Raw genomic sequence first — 16,207 nt, forward strand, 5'->3', positions numbered from 1 at the left:
AAAAAAAAAAAAAACAGAAGGCTGGCAGTTCAAACCCACCAGCCACTCCTCAGAAGGAAGGTTGGGCAATCTACTTCCGTCGTGATACTGCCTCAGAAACCCAAGTAGGGGTCGCTATGAGTCAGGTCCCACTCGACAGCATATAATAACAACAACACAAATATACGGCTATTAAAGACTCGGTGATGCTTTAACTAGAGGCAGCTGGTATGCTTCATTCCTAATAATGTTGTTGTTAGGTGTTATCTAGTTGGTTGCAACTCATAGCAAGCCCATGCACAACAGAGCAAAACACTGCCCAGTTCTGAGCCATCCTCATAACTGGTGCTATGTTTAAAGCCCATAGTTGCAGCCCTATGTCAATCTACCTCATTGAGGGTCTTCCTCTTTTTCTTTGATCCTCTACTTTACCAAGCATGATGTCTTTCACCAGGACTGGTCCCTCCTAATAACACACATGTCCAAAGAAAGTGAGATGAAGTTCCACTATCCTCACTTCTAAGAAGCATTCTGGCTGTCCTTCTTCCACAGCAGATGTGTTCATTCTTCCGGCAGTCCATGGTATAGTCAATATTTTTTACCAACACCATAATTCAAATGCTTCAATTCTTCTTCAGTCTTCTTTATTCATTGCAGGCTTTGCACGCATATAAGGCAATTAAAAATACCATGGCTTGGGTGAGGTACACCTTAGTCCTCAAAATGAATTCTTTGCTTTTTAACACTTTAAAGAGGTCTTTTGCAGCAGATTTGCCCAGTACAATATGTCATTTGATTTCTTGACTGTTGCTTCCATAAATATTGATTGTGGATCCAAGTAAAGTGAAATCATTCATTGACAACTTCAATCTCTCCTACGTTTATCACAGTGTTGCTTACTTGTCTAGTTGTGAGGATTTTTGTCTTCTTTATGTTAAGGAGTAATCCCATACTGGAAGCTGTAGTCTTTCCTCTTCATCAGTAAGTGTGTCAAGTACACTTTGCTTTCAGCAAGCAAGGCTGTGTCATCTGCATATTACAGGTTGTTAATCAGTCTTCCTTGAATCCTGATGCCACATTCTTCTTCATATAATTCAGCTTCTTGGATTATTTGCTCAGCATATGGGTTGCATGAATATGATGAAAGGATACAATGCTGATGCACACTTTCCCTAGCTTTAATAACATTAATTTATTGGCCAAAGATGACATAAATTTTCAGTCAAACATGCCTAATACATTAAAAATCTTTTTAGCATGCAATAAGTTGGAAATATGAAACAGTCCAAGTACAGAGACCTCATTATATAGTCAAGTGATAGCAGAGTTTTATCCTAGAGCAATTTATTTGCTACCTTCTCTAGTACTACTTCTCAATCCTAGCTATAAAACAGAATCACCTGGTGAGCTTCAAAGAATTGCCCCATCCTCATCTCCTGTTGTTGTTTGCTGTCGAGTTGGCCCCGACTCATAGCGACCCCTCCTTGGGTTTCCGAGGCAGTATCACTACGGAAGTAGGATTGCCCAACCTTCCTTCTGAGGAGTGGCTGGTGGGTTTGAACCGCCAGCCTTCTAGTGAGCAGTCAAGTGCCTTAGGCACTATGCTACCAGAGCTCCTTCTTCATCTCCTAGAATAGCTAAATCAGAATTTCAGGCATCAATGTTTTTAAAGGTGGAAAATTAAGTTTCAGGCATCATTGTTTCTTCCATTCAACATAGAACATAACTTTGAAAGGAGTTGTATTTAACTGTTAAAACTTTAATTTGTCATTATCTTAACTGTGAATGTGAGTGGCATCTAAGTGTTTTATTTTTAAATCTATGAATTATGTTTAAGCAATTTAAAAGATTCCTTTCTGATTTTGAAAAACTAAATAATATTGCACAGTTGTAATTTTATTATATACAATATTCTCTTAAGTTTACAAAATAAGGAGCTCTGGCGGTGTAGTGGTTAAGGCAGTTGGTTGCTAACCAAAAAGTTAGTAGGCTGAATTCACCAGCCACTCCACTGAACAAAGATGAGGCAATCTGCTTCTGTAAAAATTACTGCCTTGGAAAGCCAAAGGGGGTCGGAATCAACTCAGTGGCAGTGAGTTTGATTTTTTGGTTTTGGTTTACTAACCTTCTAACCAATTCCTCTTAAAAGCACAATGGGAAGCTTTAGTATTAGCTGTTGGAAGCAACATAGAGTACAGGTTTGTGATAATGTTTGTTCATGAAAAGGCAAGGCAAGAGATATTAAAAACACACACACACAAAAAGGTACAAATTTTCCCAGGAATTTTCCCAACAGAAAGTAGGCAATTTTACTTATTCTATATATTAATTTAAGTAATAGCATAGAATAGAAAAAGGTGAATAGTTGCCAAACTCTTTGGCCAGCTACATATGAGTTCTTCATAATGTAACTTCTTCAGCCCTGTGAACTACAAAATCAATTGGTTACTGTACATCATTCAAGAAACCAGTATCAGATTTCTTAAGTTATAACCAGTGCAGGCTTTAGATAATATACTCAAGGCACCTAGCAAAATGCCAAACTTAAAAAAGAAAAACAAAAACATTTGTTGTTGTTGTTATGTGCTGTTGAGTTGGACCAGACTCATAGTGACCCCTCCTTGAGTTTCCAAGGCAGTTTCACTACAGAAGTAGATTGCCCAACCTTCCTTCCAAGGAGTGGCTGGTGGGCTTCTGGTTAGAGGTCAAGTGCCTTAGGCACTACACTACTTGAGTATTAGATAGTTTACTCAAGGCACCTAGCAAAATGCCAAACTTAAAAAGGAAAAACAAAAACATCAGCACAGATTAATGAAGAAGAATTAAAAATGTTATATTGCTTCAAGATTTGGCTCATGATTCATGCCTATTTAAAAAAAAAAAAAAAAACTATCAATTACTATTCTTTATTATTCCATTTCAACAAAGAAGTAACTAAAAGTGATTCAAATCTCCTAGGAACTTCCCAGAAATACAGAATCTCAGAACCCACTTCTGACCTACAGAATGAGAATCTGCATTTTAAGAAAATCTCCAAGGTTTTTATTATATCTGTACATTAAAGTTTACAAGCATTTTTCTTCACTATGCCAAACCTGGGATAATTTGAGCACAAAAATAATTAAATGCAATAATGAATGATAAGCCATTAAAAATAGGAATTTATGAGTGCATACTGTTAAACAAATAACCATGGGGAGGCTCTTGCTTGTATTAAAGTGGTAAATGTGGATGGAGTGCTGTAATTAGAAAATCAGCATTTTCTAGTGGTAAAGACTGACTCAGGCAAGAATCATGAGTGGATTTAAGTCTAGGGGGAAGTTCTAATGAGGAGCAAAAACATTTGGACAATTGTAAAGTATCTCCCCACAGAATGATTATTAGTTATGAGGGGGAAATAATTAGTGCAGATATCAGAAGTTTTGACAAGGTGATCAAAATCAACATCACCAAGTGTGTGACTCCAGATGTGATACTCTCAGTCTTCCAAATACATGAACTTTTTGTTTTGTTACACATATGGAAAATAGTTAAGCATCAATAAGTAATAATAAGTGAAGTAGTAAAAGCTATAACACAATCTTAAGGATTCTAGCAGGTTTTCTTGTATAATAGGAACTCAATAAAAGAGTACATTTAGCCTATAGTTCCAAAGGAAGGAAAAGTAGAAGCACATCACAGAAAATATTATTTATCAAAATGGAACATGTCTATTAGGCAACTTAAACAAAATGGAAAGCATAAATAGGGGCAAGATGAGATGAAATGATAGTCGACTATAGACAATAACTGAGAATCCACTATAAAGAATGAAACAAATAGAATTAAATTATGTAATGCCCCAACTTAGCACAATGCCTGAAATAGTAAATATTCAAAAGATATGGTTTGTTACCTTTGAAAAAAAGTCTAAAAGCTGGTATTTCCTTGTTTGTGATACCTGGGTATTTATTGGAATATTCTGTGAGAGTTGAAATATACTGACAGACAAACAATAAACAAATTCCCAGGACCCACTCCAGACCTGCTGAATCTATCTCTAAGGAGGTAACATACACCCCCTGATATGATGTAATAAGATGGGCATTTCACAGCTGTTGTAGTCTTCCCAATACCCAATTCACCCTAGACTAACCATAAGAAAAACACCAGATGAATCTAAAGTGAGGGACATTCTACAAAATACTTTAGTCCCCAAACTGTCAATGTCTTGGGGGTTAAAAAAAAAAAAAAAGAAGAGACTGTGAAACTATCACAGTCCAGAAGACACTAAGAAGACATGAAGATTAAATGCAGTGTGGGACCTCAGAGATGATCCTGGAACAGAAAAAGTACACTAGGATAAATGAACTGGCGAAAGCCAAATACAATTTGGATTTATATCATAGTAATTTATCAGTGTTGGTTTCTAAGCTTTCGCAAATGTACGTTAGTAATATATTGGGCATTAAGGAAAACTAGGCAAGGGATACTCAATAATTCTCTTACTAGCTTTGCAATGGAGTAATTCTAAACTTCCAGTCTGTAACTCTAAAACAAAAAGCTTATTTTAAAAAATATCACCAGAAACAGGAAGTAGGTATATATATACTTCAAGTTCCACAAGTGATTTGATACCTACTAATGTATTCCAGAAGGAGCTCTGATGGCGTAGTAGTTAAGGCATTTGGCTGCTAACAAGAGGGTGGGTGATTCAAACCCACCAGCTGCTCCATGGGAAGAAGACAAGGCAATCTACTTCCGTAAAGATTTAGAGCCTTGGAAACCGAATGGGAGTTGCTAAGAGTCAGAATCAACTCGATGGCAGTGTGTTTGGGTAATTTACTCCAGAGTCTTCATGATCAGGGTAAAGAAATTTTAAAATGTGTGACAGCAAGACCCCCTGTGTAAGGTAAGACCTATAAAAGGCCTTAAGTTCTTTTACGTTAGACGTAAATTAACCCATACACCACAATGAAAACTGTAAATTAAGGCTACTGTCAGCTTCTTATCTTTTAGAGAAGTGAAGCATGGATCCTGACACCTAAGAGCGAAAATAACTTTCATTTTGTTATTGAAGTGTCAGCATCTATTTCAGTGATTCAAAGCCTTTGAAAAATGCTTGATTCAGATGATGTCTCTCATCTTAATGTGCTTTCAGTAACTGTCTTTAATCAATAGCTAGACTTTGTAGCCATTTGAGTGTTCAAGTATGTTTGAAAAGAAACACAGCTTAAGTACTTAATCTAGACATTCCAAATGTGTCTTATTTCCATTATGTGTGAAATGTTTACTATTTTTGAAAATCATTATATATCCAAGAGTTGAAGATTCGTAGAGAAAACAAAAAATTCATATTCTTTTTAAAGTAAAAAGGGCATTCTTTTGGTAACTTGCCTTTGTTGTTGTTGTTATGTGCCGTCGAGTCAGCCCTGACTCATAGCGACCCCTCCTTGGGTTTCTGAGGCAGTATCACTACGGAAGTAGGATTGCCCAACCTTCCTTCCGGGGAGTGGCTGGTGGGTTTGAACCGCCAGCCTTCTGGTTAGCAATCAAGTGCCTTAGCCACTATGCTACCAGAGAAACTTGCCTTAGAGAAACTAATATCACCTGGTTCTGCTCTGGGTTGAACTTAGACTACTTAGATTTTACTGGGTTGGATATATGAAGAGTCTGATGTTTCTGAACTAGTGTAAAAAGGGAGATTTAATATAAAAAGATCAACTAAATTCTTATACCAACTAAACACTGACATAAGAGTTCTGGAAAACTGCAAAAGCATTTGGGAAGCATGGTGAATATGCAAATTTCTTGGAACTATCCCCTACCCCTCCCCAGCTTCCGACTCTTGATTCAGCAGATACCAACTGGGGCCCAGGAACTGCATTGTCAATAGGCCCTTCAGAGGCAAGTAATTCAAGGATCACATTTTGAGCACTACCATGAAGGCAAGAACACAGTCTTTTGAAGTCAGAAAGATCAAGGTTCATAGTTTGGCTTTACTGATTTTTATTGATGTGACACTTAGCCAACCACTGATTTTGACCCAAAACCAAACTAGTTGCCTTCCAGTTGACTCCAAAGCATAGCAATCCTACAGGACAGAGTAGAACTCCCATACAGGGTTTCCAAGGCTGTAATAATCTTTATGGGAGTAGGCTGCCAGGTCTTTTCTCCAGAGGCTGGTGGGTTTGAACTGCTGCCCATTTGGTGAGCAGCCACGCACTTAACTACTGCACCACCAGGGCTCCTACCCTCTCAGTCAATGAATTATTTCTGAGTATTCACTAGGTGCTATGTATTTCTCTAGGTCTCTATTTCCTTATCAGTAACATTGGAGGCTTTTAAGGATTAAATGAAACAATGCATGTAAAACACTCAGCACTTTAATAAGTTTCACTGACCCAATGGAATGGGTCATCAGAATGGATCACATAAAATATAACAGCTTCCATAAGGGAAATGACAAAAGATTAAACTCCACCCTCGGATACAAAAGCTGTACTCCACCAGTCAACTCTGAGGTTTCTCCCTAATAAGAAGCAAAGACCACACCTCTGTGGTGCTGTTTAGATACTAACAATCACAAAATTACTTGTCTTTATATGTCCATAAAGGAATCAGCCTTAAGCTGATTTTGGGGATAGGGGACAGGTTAGGTATAGGTAGCAAAACGGTAAGAAAATACTTGCATTGTACTAGATTTTATTCTTTTTTCCCAAAACCAAAACTAAATTATGGTATGACCAGTTATCCGCCCCTTTCTGGTCAAACCAAAGGGAAAAGTACTCTTGCATTGTTTGTTACTAACGTGAAAAAGACACAGATACCACTAACAATAACTTAGGACTATACTGTCAAATGTGCAAAAGTGCCCGAAAGCAGATTTCACAAAATAAATAAATAAATAAATGGTAATAATCAAGCAAAAATTAAAAAAAAAAAAAAACACAAATTATTAACAAACTATTTTTAGACTGTACATCCTTAGGTGTCATATTATCACTAATACAGAATTAGATGATTATAAACACGTTTCTGTTTGCTGACACCAGAAGTAATCTCTGAATTTATAAAACATCTCTTGGTTAATTAAATACTGGGCCAAGTAGAAAGTCCATGGCATTTGGACTTAGGTTTGAGTTCTAACAATACCAATCACAAGTTGAATAACCTTGGTCAAGAAGCTTAAACAGATCTAATGTTCAATATCTTCACCTTATATTGGAAATAATAATAAAAGGAACAACACTGCCACCTAACCAGCACCAAACCCACCACCATTGAGTAGATTCTGACTCAGTGACCATACAGGACAGAGTAAATGTGCCCCTATGATTTCCAAGGCTATACATCTATATGAAAGCTGACTGCCTCATCTGGAGTGGCTGGTGCATTTGAACGGTCAACCCTTTGTTTAGTAGCCACCGCTGTACCACCAGAGCTCCTAAGTTTACCTGAAGTAAACTGAACAAGGTAAAATTATATCACAATTGATAACCCTCTGACAAAAAAGTCACAGTAATAAACCATGTGATTCTTACACAGTTACAAATTAACATTTACATGTACAACAACTACAAAATGTGTACATTATTTAGAGATTAATATTCTGAGACCAGAAAAGAGCAGTAGTTAGAAGTTACTGTTAAATCACTGTTGGGCAAAGGAGTGTAGAAAAAATAGTGAAAAATCAGTTCAGAGATAAAACAAGGAGTAGTAGATCAAAGGTAGATCAAAAAATTACATAATAGCCCACAAAATTAAAATTTGAAAACAGATTTGAAATATTAAATATTTTAATGTCACTAAATATTTTACTTTTATAAATACTTACCTGTAAAAATAAGTAACTAGGTAGTACATTGTCAAATGAAGGGCTGAGATATACTGGTTCTGTCATTTTTATACCTATTCCTCTGGAAAGGAAGAAATCTAACATTAGTCTGTGTAAATTAAGTAGTAACTACACATGTAATATATAATAAACATATGTAATATAATATCGTTGTTGTTATGTGCTGTCAAGTCAGACCCGACTCATATCGACCCCTCCTTGGGTTTCGGAGGCAGTATACCAACCTTCCTTCTGAGGAGTGGCAGGTAGGTTTGAACCACCAGCCTTCTGGTTAGTAGTCAAGTGCCTTAGACACTACACTACTAGAGCTTCTAATATAATATTACATAGTTAAAATACTATCTTTCTAAGAGCAAAGCCATCTTGAAAAAAACACATCCATCCAGGCGATTCCAACTCAGTGACTCTGCGAGACAGAGTAGAACTGCCCCAATAGGGTTTCCAAGGTGGTAAATCTTTACAGAAGTAGATTGCCACATTTTTCTCCCATGGAGCAGCTGGTGGGTTGGAACTCCTTACTTTCTGGTTAGCAGCTGAATGTGTGAACCACTACACCACCAAAGCTCCTAATAGCCAATTAGCATGTCAAATATAAGATCTTCTACCTTTTTTAGATCTCTTTTACCCAACATCCAAATACTTAAAATATTCCTGTTAACTGTTTTGAATTTTTATATGCAGTAGGGGAGGAGACCATCAAGATAGTTAAAAAGGATGAAGTTACATAAATGTTTCATTGAGGTACAAATGAGTTTCTTTAGAGATCCAAATAGATTAAAAAGCAAAGAACACCTGAGTCTTTATTTTTTGATTCATTGCACTCTTTCTGGTAACATATTTATGATCACTGTTATTAGCCATACAATTTAATAAGCATTCTGTGAACATGTCCATGTTCAAGGCACTGTGCTGCGTGCTTACATGAAAAATGAAAAAACTCTTCCAATCATACCAATGTTAAGCAGTGACAGACAGACATGCTATCCTGCTCTCCTCAGATCTCATTACAGAGTAATTGCTAGGGACTGAGACAATCCTCAGATGAGTTTTTTTCACAGAAGCACCCAGACCCAGGATGGCACAGTGAACAGTGATTTATAAAGACAGACAACACAACTTGAGAGACGTTTTCAGAGATTACCAAAGGGAGAAAAAGCACAAGTACTATTAGAGAAAACCAAGCATGGCCTGGTATATGAGGCCAAACCAAGGGAAGTAAGAAAAAGAGGAATCAAAGCAGTGTTTGGTGGATTAAAAGGGCAGAGAAAAGTACAATCTAATTATGTAGGCAAGGATAAGAATCAGGATCTAGACCAGGTATAAAAAATATCTACAAAGATGGCTGTACCCTACTTGATGTAGTCAGGGTAAATCTATGCTGATTGTTAAGGTGAAAAAATTTCTGTAGATATTTGTACTCTGTGATTGTAGTAGGTATGACTATGAACGCCCCTCATTTGAACTATGAACTCATCCTTCAGTATATAGTAAATGTTAACTCCTCTTCTTCCTCTCTCCTCTTTACCTCCTTACCCATTTGTTTACCCTCTTGAATGTGTCTCTGAATGTTCATACTTTTAATCAAAGTTAAGCCTCTCTCTCTACTTTCAAGTCAAGATACTGTATTTACTTCCAAATCCCCCTTCCTGTCCCCCTCCCCCGAGAAATACAAAAAGGAACCTTCTGAAATGTAATTTAAATGACTTTCTGACTTGCAGGTCTCCAGTATTTTAAAAAAAGACTGAAACGTTAATATTTAATATGTCCTACCTTGGGCTTTAAATTCTGGTCTTCCTTTGACTATTCCCTTCTAACCATGTCTACCAGCACCAGTGAGTCCATCTATACAATATTTATTTAACATAATAAAGATAATTTAAACCAATTATTGCTCAGGTATGGGATCATGTATGATTCTTTTTGTAGTGATGTAACACATCCATGTAATAATATACAAGATCTCATATCATAAAACAGTCTGTTAGTAAATTAATGTACCTCTGTGAGTCTCTGAATAGTCAATCTACCTGGACTTCAAAGGACTAAAGGATGAAAGTTCACTAATCAAATGAAAAAGAAAATCATTAATAGAGTTGGCTTTAAAATTTTTGAAGAATATAAATAAGAAACAGTGTGTACATAATAGTATTTCTTCATTCCAGAAGCATGCCTTCTCTAACACAGGAAGAGATCGAAATCAAAATCACAGCAGAACAACTGAATAAAATGAGTAAAAACCAACACTTTTTTTTTTAAAAGATGGCTGCCTCGCACTTCCATCACAGCACAGTACACGGTATTACCACATCAAATAAGATCACAAAATGAAGAATGAACTACCAACAGTGAACTAGAGGAGACAGTCAAAATATCAATTTTCTGTTATGAGTCTACAGATACATATGCTTATACATATACATATCTTTGTATTCATAAAGCCTTCCATTGTTGTTAGATGCTGGGGAGTCAATTTAAACTCATAGCTTAGAGTAGAACTGCCTCATGGGATTCTCTAGGCTATAATCTTTACAAGAGCACATCACCAACTCTTTCTCCCACAGAGCCACTGTATGGGTTCGAACTCCCAACCTTTCAGTTAGCAATTGAATGTTTAACCATTTGCTTCACCAGGGCTCCTTGTTTGGCAATCTGTAAAGTACTACTAGATACGTGGACTCCAAAAGTCTGTTTTTTCAGAATTAATTTTAACTATAAATCCAAACTGCTGCAACATGAAAAACTGTTCTAAAAATCAAGGATGTTGTCTAGTATTGTGGATAAATTAATAGCTTTCAGCAGGTCTATGTTAGCACGCAACTTTGGAGTTATGGAGCTGTCCAAAAGAACTCCTAAAAAAGGCTGAAAAATCTAAGTAAATTAAAGCATGGACTGTTCAGGGATTTAGTTTATTTACAGGCACTAGCCACCAAAGATGATCTAGGACTAACTGTATTTAAACTTGGCTTGAACAAATTAAAATGCGTATTTCTAACCATAAATAATGGGAGCTCTGGTGGCATAGTGGCTAAGGCATTTGACTGCTAACCAGAAGACTGGCGGTTCAAATCCATCAGCCACTCCTTGGAAGGAAGATTGGGTAATCTACTCCTGTAGTGATACGACCTTGGAAACCTAAGGAGGGGTTGCTATTCATGTCAGTATTGGTATTCAGGTAAAATTTATTTTTAATTTTTTAATGTTAATTTATATTAAAACCATAAGCTTTTCCTTTCATAAAATCAGAATGTTACAAAAGATCAAATTAATTCTCTATCAAGATATTCTATAAATATTATTCAAAGGTACAGAACTATTCAAATCAACAAAATACAAAAGAACAAGTAAAATCACTTAACAATTACAGTGTGACTGCTTACTTGAACTCTTCAATATGACTACTTTCTCTCTTTTTAACTGAAAAACATTTTTTCCAAAACCATGGAAACATGAGTTAAGTAATATTTTACCAGCTGAGTTGATAACAAAATGTCATTTGTATAATGCAAATAGGGATATTCTTAATTTTTTTTTTTTTTTAATTTTCTTTGAACCACAACAAGAATGCTTATTTCCCCCATACAACACTTGATGACGTACTTCAGTTCAGGTAGCCCACTGAAGAGTTCATTGCGGCTTAATTCAGAAATCCCATTTCCAAGAAATACTTTTGATCCATCAAATTCTTTGGCTCCTTTCTTACATTTTCCTTTAATATCAGAGTATACAGAAATAACATCTCCAGCTTTCATAACTAAAGAAAGAAGAAAACTGGATTACACTGACTTATATTTTGGTGTGAATTTGGTGTGATCTATACTTTATGAAAGAGTTTAACAGTAAAAATTTTCTAAGCTACACTAGGAACCTGTAGGGGTATCAACAATGGGTATGAAGCAGTATAATATCGCAGTATAATCCTTAACAGAAAATCTGATTTTTTGCCTTCAAATTTTCCCTAGCAATAAATTTAATTGAATACCTCTTTTTTGGGTAAAATAAAGAAATAGAATAGATGTCAAAACATCTTACTTCAAATGGCAGTTTTCAGCTAAGCAGAAAATGAAGGGTATTTTCTACTTATTTTCCCAAAATCTAACATTCTCTAAAAGATTTCATATAAATTGTTTTTTTTTTTTATTTTTTTATTACTATTTGGGTGAACGTTTACAGAGCAAATTGGCTTTTCATACAACAGCTCATACACATTTTGTCTTGTGACACTGATTCATATAAATCTTGTTATCTTTGACTCATAGTTTTATATTTCTTTCCTAAAGATTCCTCAGAAATACCCACTGAAATCTCTCCAAAAAATCTCTAATTTCCATAACCCTGTTGATAGTTACAGTTTGCTAGTTATACCAATATTAAGGTAGAAACTTTAATAATAGACACATACATTCATTCATATTTTTGTATGTAGGCACATATATACATAGATGTTTATGTGTGTAAACTTGGAACACAGTGACACTCTATGTTATACAGAGTTAATTTATGACTGATTAAATGTAGTTTTCATCATTTCTACAAACGATTGTCAGTTAAAAATCTCGTGACATTAATAAGTAGGAAAACATTTCTTCTGAAAAAATATTTTAAGATCTAATCTGATAAAAATTTATTTAGCCTATTACCTGCCAAACAGCAGTGAGCAGCCGATCAACTAGAGCTACAATGACTGTTAAAACATCCTGACCAAGGGTCAACAAAATTTTTCTATAAAGGGCCAGTAAATATTTTAGGTTTTGTGAGCCATATTAATGTCTCCACTGCATATTCTTTGGTTTGTTTTTTTTTTAAACAATTGAAAAAAAAAATTATAAACTATTCTTGGCTTGCAGGTCATACAAAAACAGACTGCTAGCATGGGCCAGACTGCTAGCAGGCAGTAGTTTGCCCAAGCCTGACATAGATCAAATTACTTATTTCACAGGCAAGGTAATTAATGCTCAGAGATTAAATAATTTTCTAATAGTTCTAAACCCATATTTCTTGCTTCAAAGCACAATAAGATACCACTGAAGCATTGTAACTAATTAGGTATTTGACTGCTAACCAGAAGGTTGATGTTTCAAACCCACGAGCCACTCTGCAGAAGGAAGATGGGACAATCTACTTCTGTAAAGATTCACTGCCTTGGAAATCCAATGGGGGTCACTATGAGTTAGAATCAACTCCATGGCAGTCGGGTTTGGTTTTTTGTTTTGAATATGCCGTCAAGTGGGTAAGCTAAGAAAACTAAAGTTTCATCCTAGTGTTAAGATTCCAGGTTTTTAATGTTACCCTCACAAATGATAAAGTAGTCTGAGGTTTTAGAGGAATGGTGTTAAGAATACAAATGAAATCTCTTTGACATCTTAAAAACCAAAACTGAAAGCTGTTGCAGTCAATTGGAACCTGTAGTTACTTCACAGGACAGAGCAGAACTGCCTAATAGGCTTTTCAAGGTTGTAGTCTTTATGGAAGTCTTTATGCTGCATCTTCTCCTGCTGAGTCAGTAGCCAGTGGCTTTGAATCATTAGGTTAGCAACTGAGCTTAACCACGGTGTTACAAGGGCTCCACCCTCTCCATTAATCAGTAAAACCAAAACAAAGCAAACTCACTGCCATCAAGTTGATTCTGACTCATAGCAACCCCAATAGGGTTTCTGAGGCTGCAAATCTTCATGAAAGCAAACTGCCTTGTCTTCTTTCTCCTGCAGAGCAGCTGGTGTGTTCAAACCACTGACCTTTTGGTTAGCAGCCAAGTCTTAGCCACTACACCACCAGAGCTCCTTATGATCCCTTAAATAAACATCAACACATACATTCTAATATTGAAAGTAAAAGACTGCCAGAAAACCTTACATAATACTGAATATTTTAGTCCACATCAAATAAAAACCCCTCTGCTATACTAAAGGTAAAACTTAGATATATCTGACCAAAGTAGATTTGAAATACCTCTTAATGATAATTCCATTTGATAATGAACATAAATTTTAGACGATTTTTGCTTTCCAGAGAAATGTAAATATCACACTTACATTTTGAAGCTGACACAATTCCTGGAACATAGACATGGGCTCCTCTTAACACTGCGTTGCCACACTGGGCTCCAACAGTGGCTTCACACTGTTGTTTTTTTATATCTTTTCTAGGGATGTAAGGTAAGAGAAATTTAGCAGATTAACATGCCTCCAAAGCTTATGAAACTTTTCAATGTTATAATCTAAACCTTAACAAAATAATATTCTAAATCTTGATTGTCCTGAGATATTGCCACCAAGGAATAAGTAAGAAGGAAAGCTAATAGAAAGGGATAAAAATGGAGTAAATAATTTTTTTAAAAAAGGAGGGAGCACTTGAGAAATGAAAAAAATAGAAAGAGGTCCATCTGGTGGAAGGAAATAAAGTGACATCAAAAATTACTTAGTTAACAAATCATTTAACAAACATTCTACTGTGTTCAAAATAGGATTAGGTGAGAAGAGAAATAAAGTCCGTCTTCAAAGACTAAAACAGACAAATATATAAGGAATTCAAAAACATACAAGAAATTTCTAAGGCAATAGATTACTGCATGGTAAATTATGACTTTCAAATTACATAGACAATGACGATAAAAGGATTTTTTTTCTTTATTGTCAAAAATTTTTTAATGTTTTGCTTCCTTCAATTTCCCACCTCCCATTCCTTCCTTCCTTTGCTATTCATAAGGTTTTCCCTGGCTCATAAGGTTTTCCCTGGCCAATTCTTTGAGAAGTGGACGGCCTCTTCCTTCTTCCCAGTCTGTCTCAGTCTGTCAACTGGGCTGTTACCTGGGCACCAGGTGCATCTCTCTGGGTTTTAAACACCAGAGGCTCAGCCTCAAAACTCATGTCTACATGTCACCACAGTAGGACAAACCGACAGACAAGTTTGTCTTGCTGTTGGAGACCTCTCATATCACCCCTACCTGGGTCCCTGGGGCTGACTGTACCTCTGTCTGCCTTCCTGGCTTTTAATCCCCTTTCTCCTGCTCTTCTGGCCTGCTGCTTTGGGCGTCCCTGGGGCTGACTGCTCCTCTGTCCGGGTTCCTGGCTTTTATCCCCTTTCTCCTGCTCTTCCCACCTGCTACTTTGGGCATCCCTGAGTTGTCTCTCCTCACCTGTAACCCTGGGCTGACTGCTCTTCTGTCTGGGTTCCTAGCTTTTATCCCCTTTCTCCTGCTCTTCCGGCCTGCTACTCTGGGTGGGCCTGAGTTTCCTCTCCTCACCTAATCCCTTCGGCTGATTGCTCTTCTCTCTGGCTTCCTGGCTTTTAATCCCCTTTCTCCTGTTCTTCCCACCTGCTACCTTGGGCGTCCCTGAGTTGTCTCTCCTCACCTGTAACCCTGAGGCTGACTGATTGTGGGGCTGGCACGGGATCGGGCAGTGTTTCGTTCTGCTGTGCATGGGGTCGCTATGAGTCGGAAATGACTCGACGGCACTTAACAACAACAACAACATTCCCTCCTTAGACAATTAAAATTTGGTATCGTTTCTAATACTTGGAAACTACTTCTTCAAAGGACACTCATGATCTTGAAAAATGGTGTGTGTCCATATGTGCCCGGATAACAAGACTAGAAACCTCAGGCCATCTCAAACCTCTTCGTCCTAACCTTGACACTGACTGAGTCACCAAAACCTGCTACCTCTAGTTCTCTAGTAAGTAGAAGAGCTACCTCCCCGCCCCCCACACACATCAGATCCACATCAGCTCTCAATTACTGAAACAGCTTCCTGTCCGTTACCTTTGGTTGTTTTTAGATCTTCTTTATGTCCTTGGTGTTCTGCAGTTTTACTGGGATGTATCTATACATAGATTTATTTTTACTTTTGGCTTCAGATTTCATTGTGCTTCTTGCATTACACATCAATTCTGAAAACTTTTCAGTTACTACATTTTTTTAATATTATCTGTTCCCTATCATTTCTACTCTGTACTTCTGGGACCCAATGAAGAGCCTTTTTCATTCTATTTCTTATGGCTCAATTTCACTTTCATCTTTTCAATTTCTTTATCTATCTCTGCTTCATTCTATACAATTCCTTCAAGCCATCTCCTAGTTCAAATATTCTCTCTTTAGTTGGGTTTAATTGGAGGTTTAACTCATTGAATACATTTTTAATTTTAATAATAAAATTTTTATCTGTAGAAGTTCTATTTGGTTCTTTCCCAATTCTACTTTTCACTTCTTCTTAGTGTCTTGCCTTTTAAGATTTTGATTCCCTCTTTTGTTTTTAATCATTTTAAGTAAACTGAATTTTTTAATGTGAAGGTTTTATTCTCGATTCAAAGTTGACTATGAAGATTTAAAAAAATACATAAAAATAAAACACCAAAAACAAAAGAAAATATATAATTGTATGCATTTTAGACTCT

The 16,207-nt window shown here is 36.4% G+C and overlaps 1 protein-coding gene across 1 annotated transcript in view; it reads right to left on the reverse strand.

The window, feature by feature from the left end:
* NSUN6 (NOP2/Sun RNA methyltransferase 6) overlaps positions 1 to 16,207 on the reverse strand; it is a 72,604-nt gene that overhangs the window by 36,383 nt on the left and 20,014 nt on the right. Inside the window, exons 4-6 of the mRNA XM_042780344.1 lie at positions 13,846 to 13,955; positions 11,414 to 11,567; positions 7,796 to 7,877 (exon numbers count right to left, since the gene is read on the reverse strand). Of these exons, the coding sequence (XP_042636278.1) occupies positions 7,796 to 7,877; positions 11,414 to 11,567; positions 13,846 to 13,955 (346 nt within the window). The remainder of the gene's footprint in view (positions 1 to 7,795; positions 7,878 to 11,413; positions 11,568 to 13,845; positions 13,956 to 16,207) is intronic.

Source organism: Orycteropus afer, unplaced genomic scaffold (genome assembly GCF_000298275.1).
Source record: "Orycteropus afer afer isolate SDZICR_OR568_19922 unplaced genomic scaffold, OryAfe1.0 scaffold00035, whole genome shotgun sequence".
Classification (NCBI taxonomy): Eukaryota; Metazoa; Chordata; class Mammalia; order Tubulidentata; family Orycteropodidae; genus Orycteropus; species Orycteropus afer.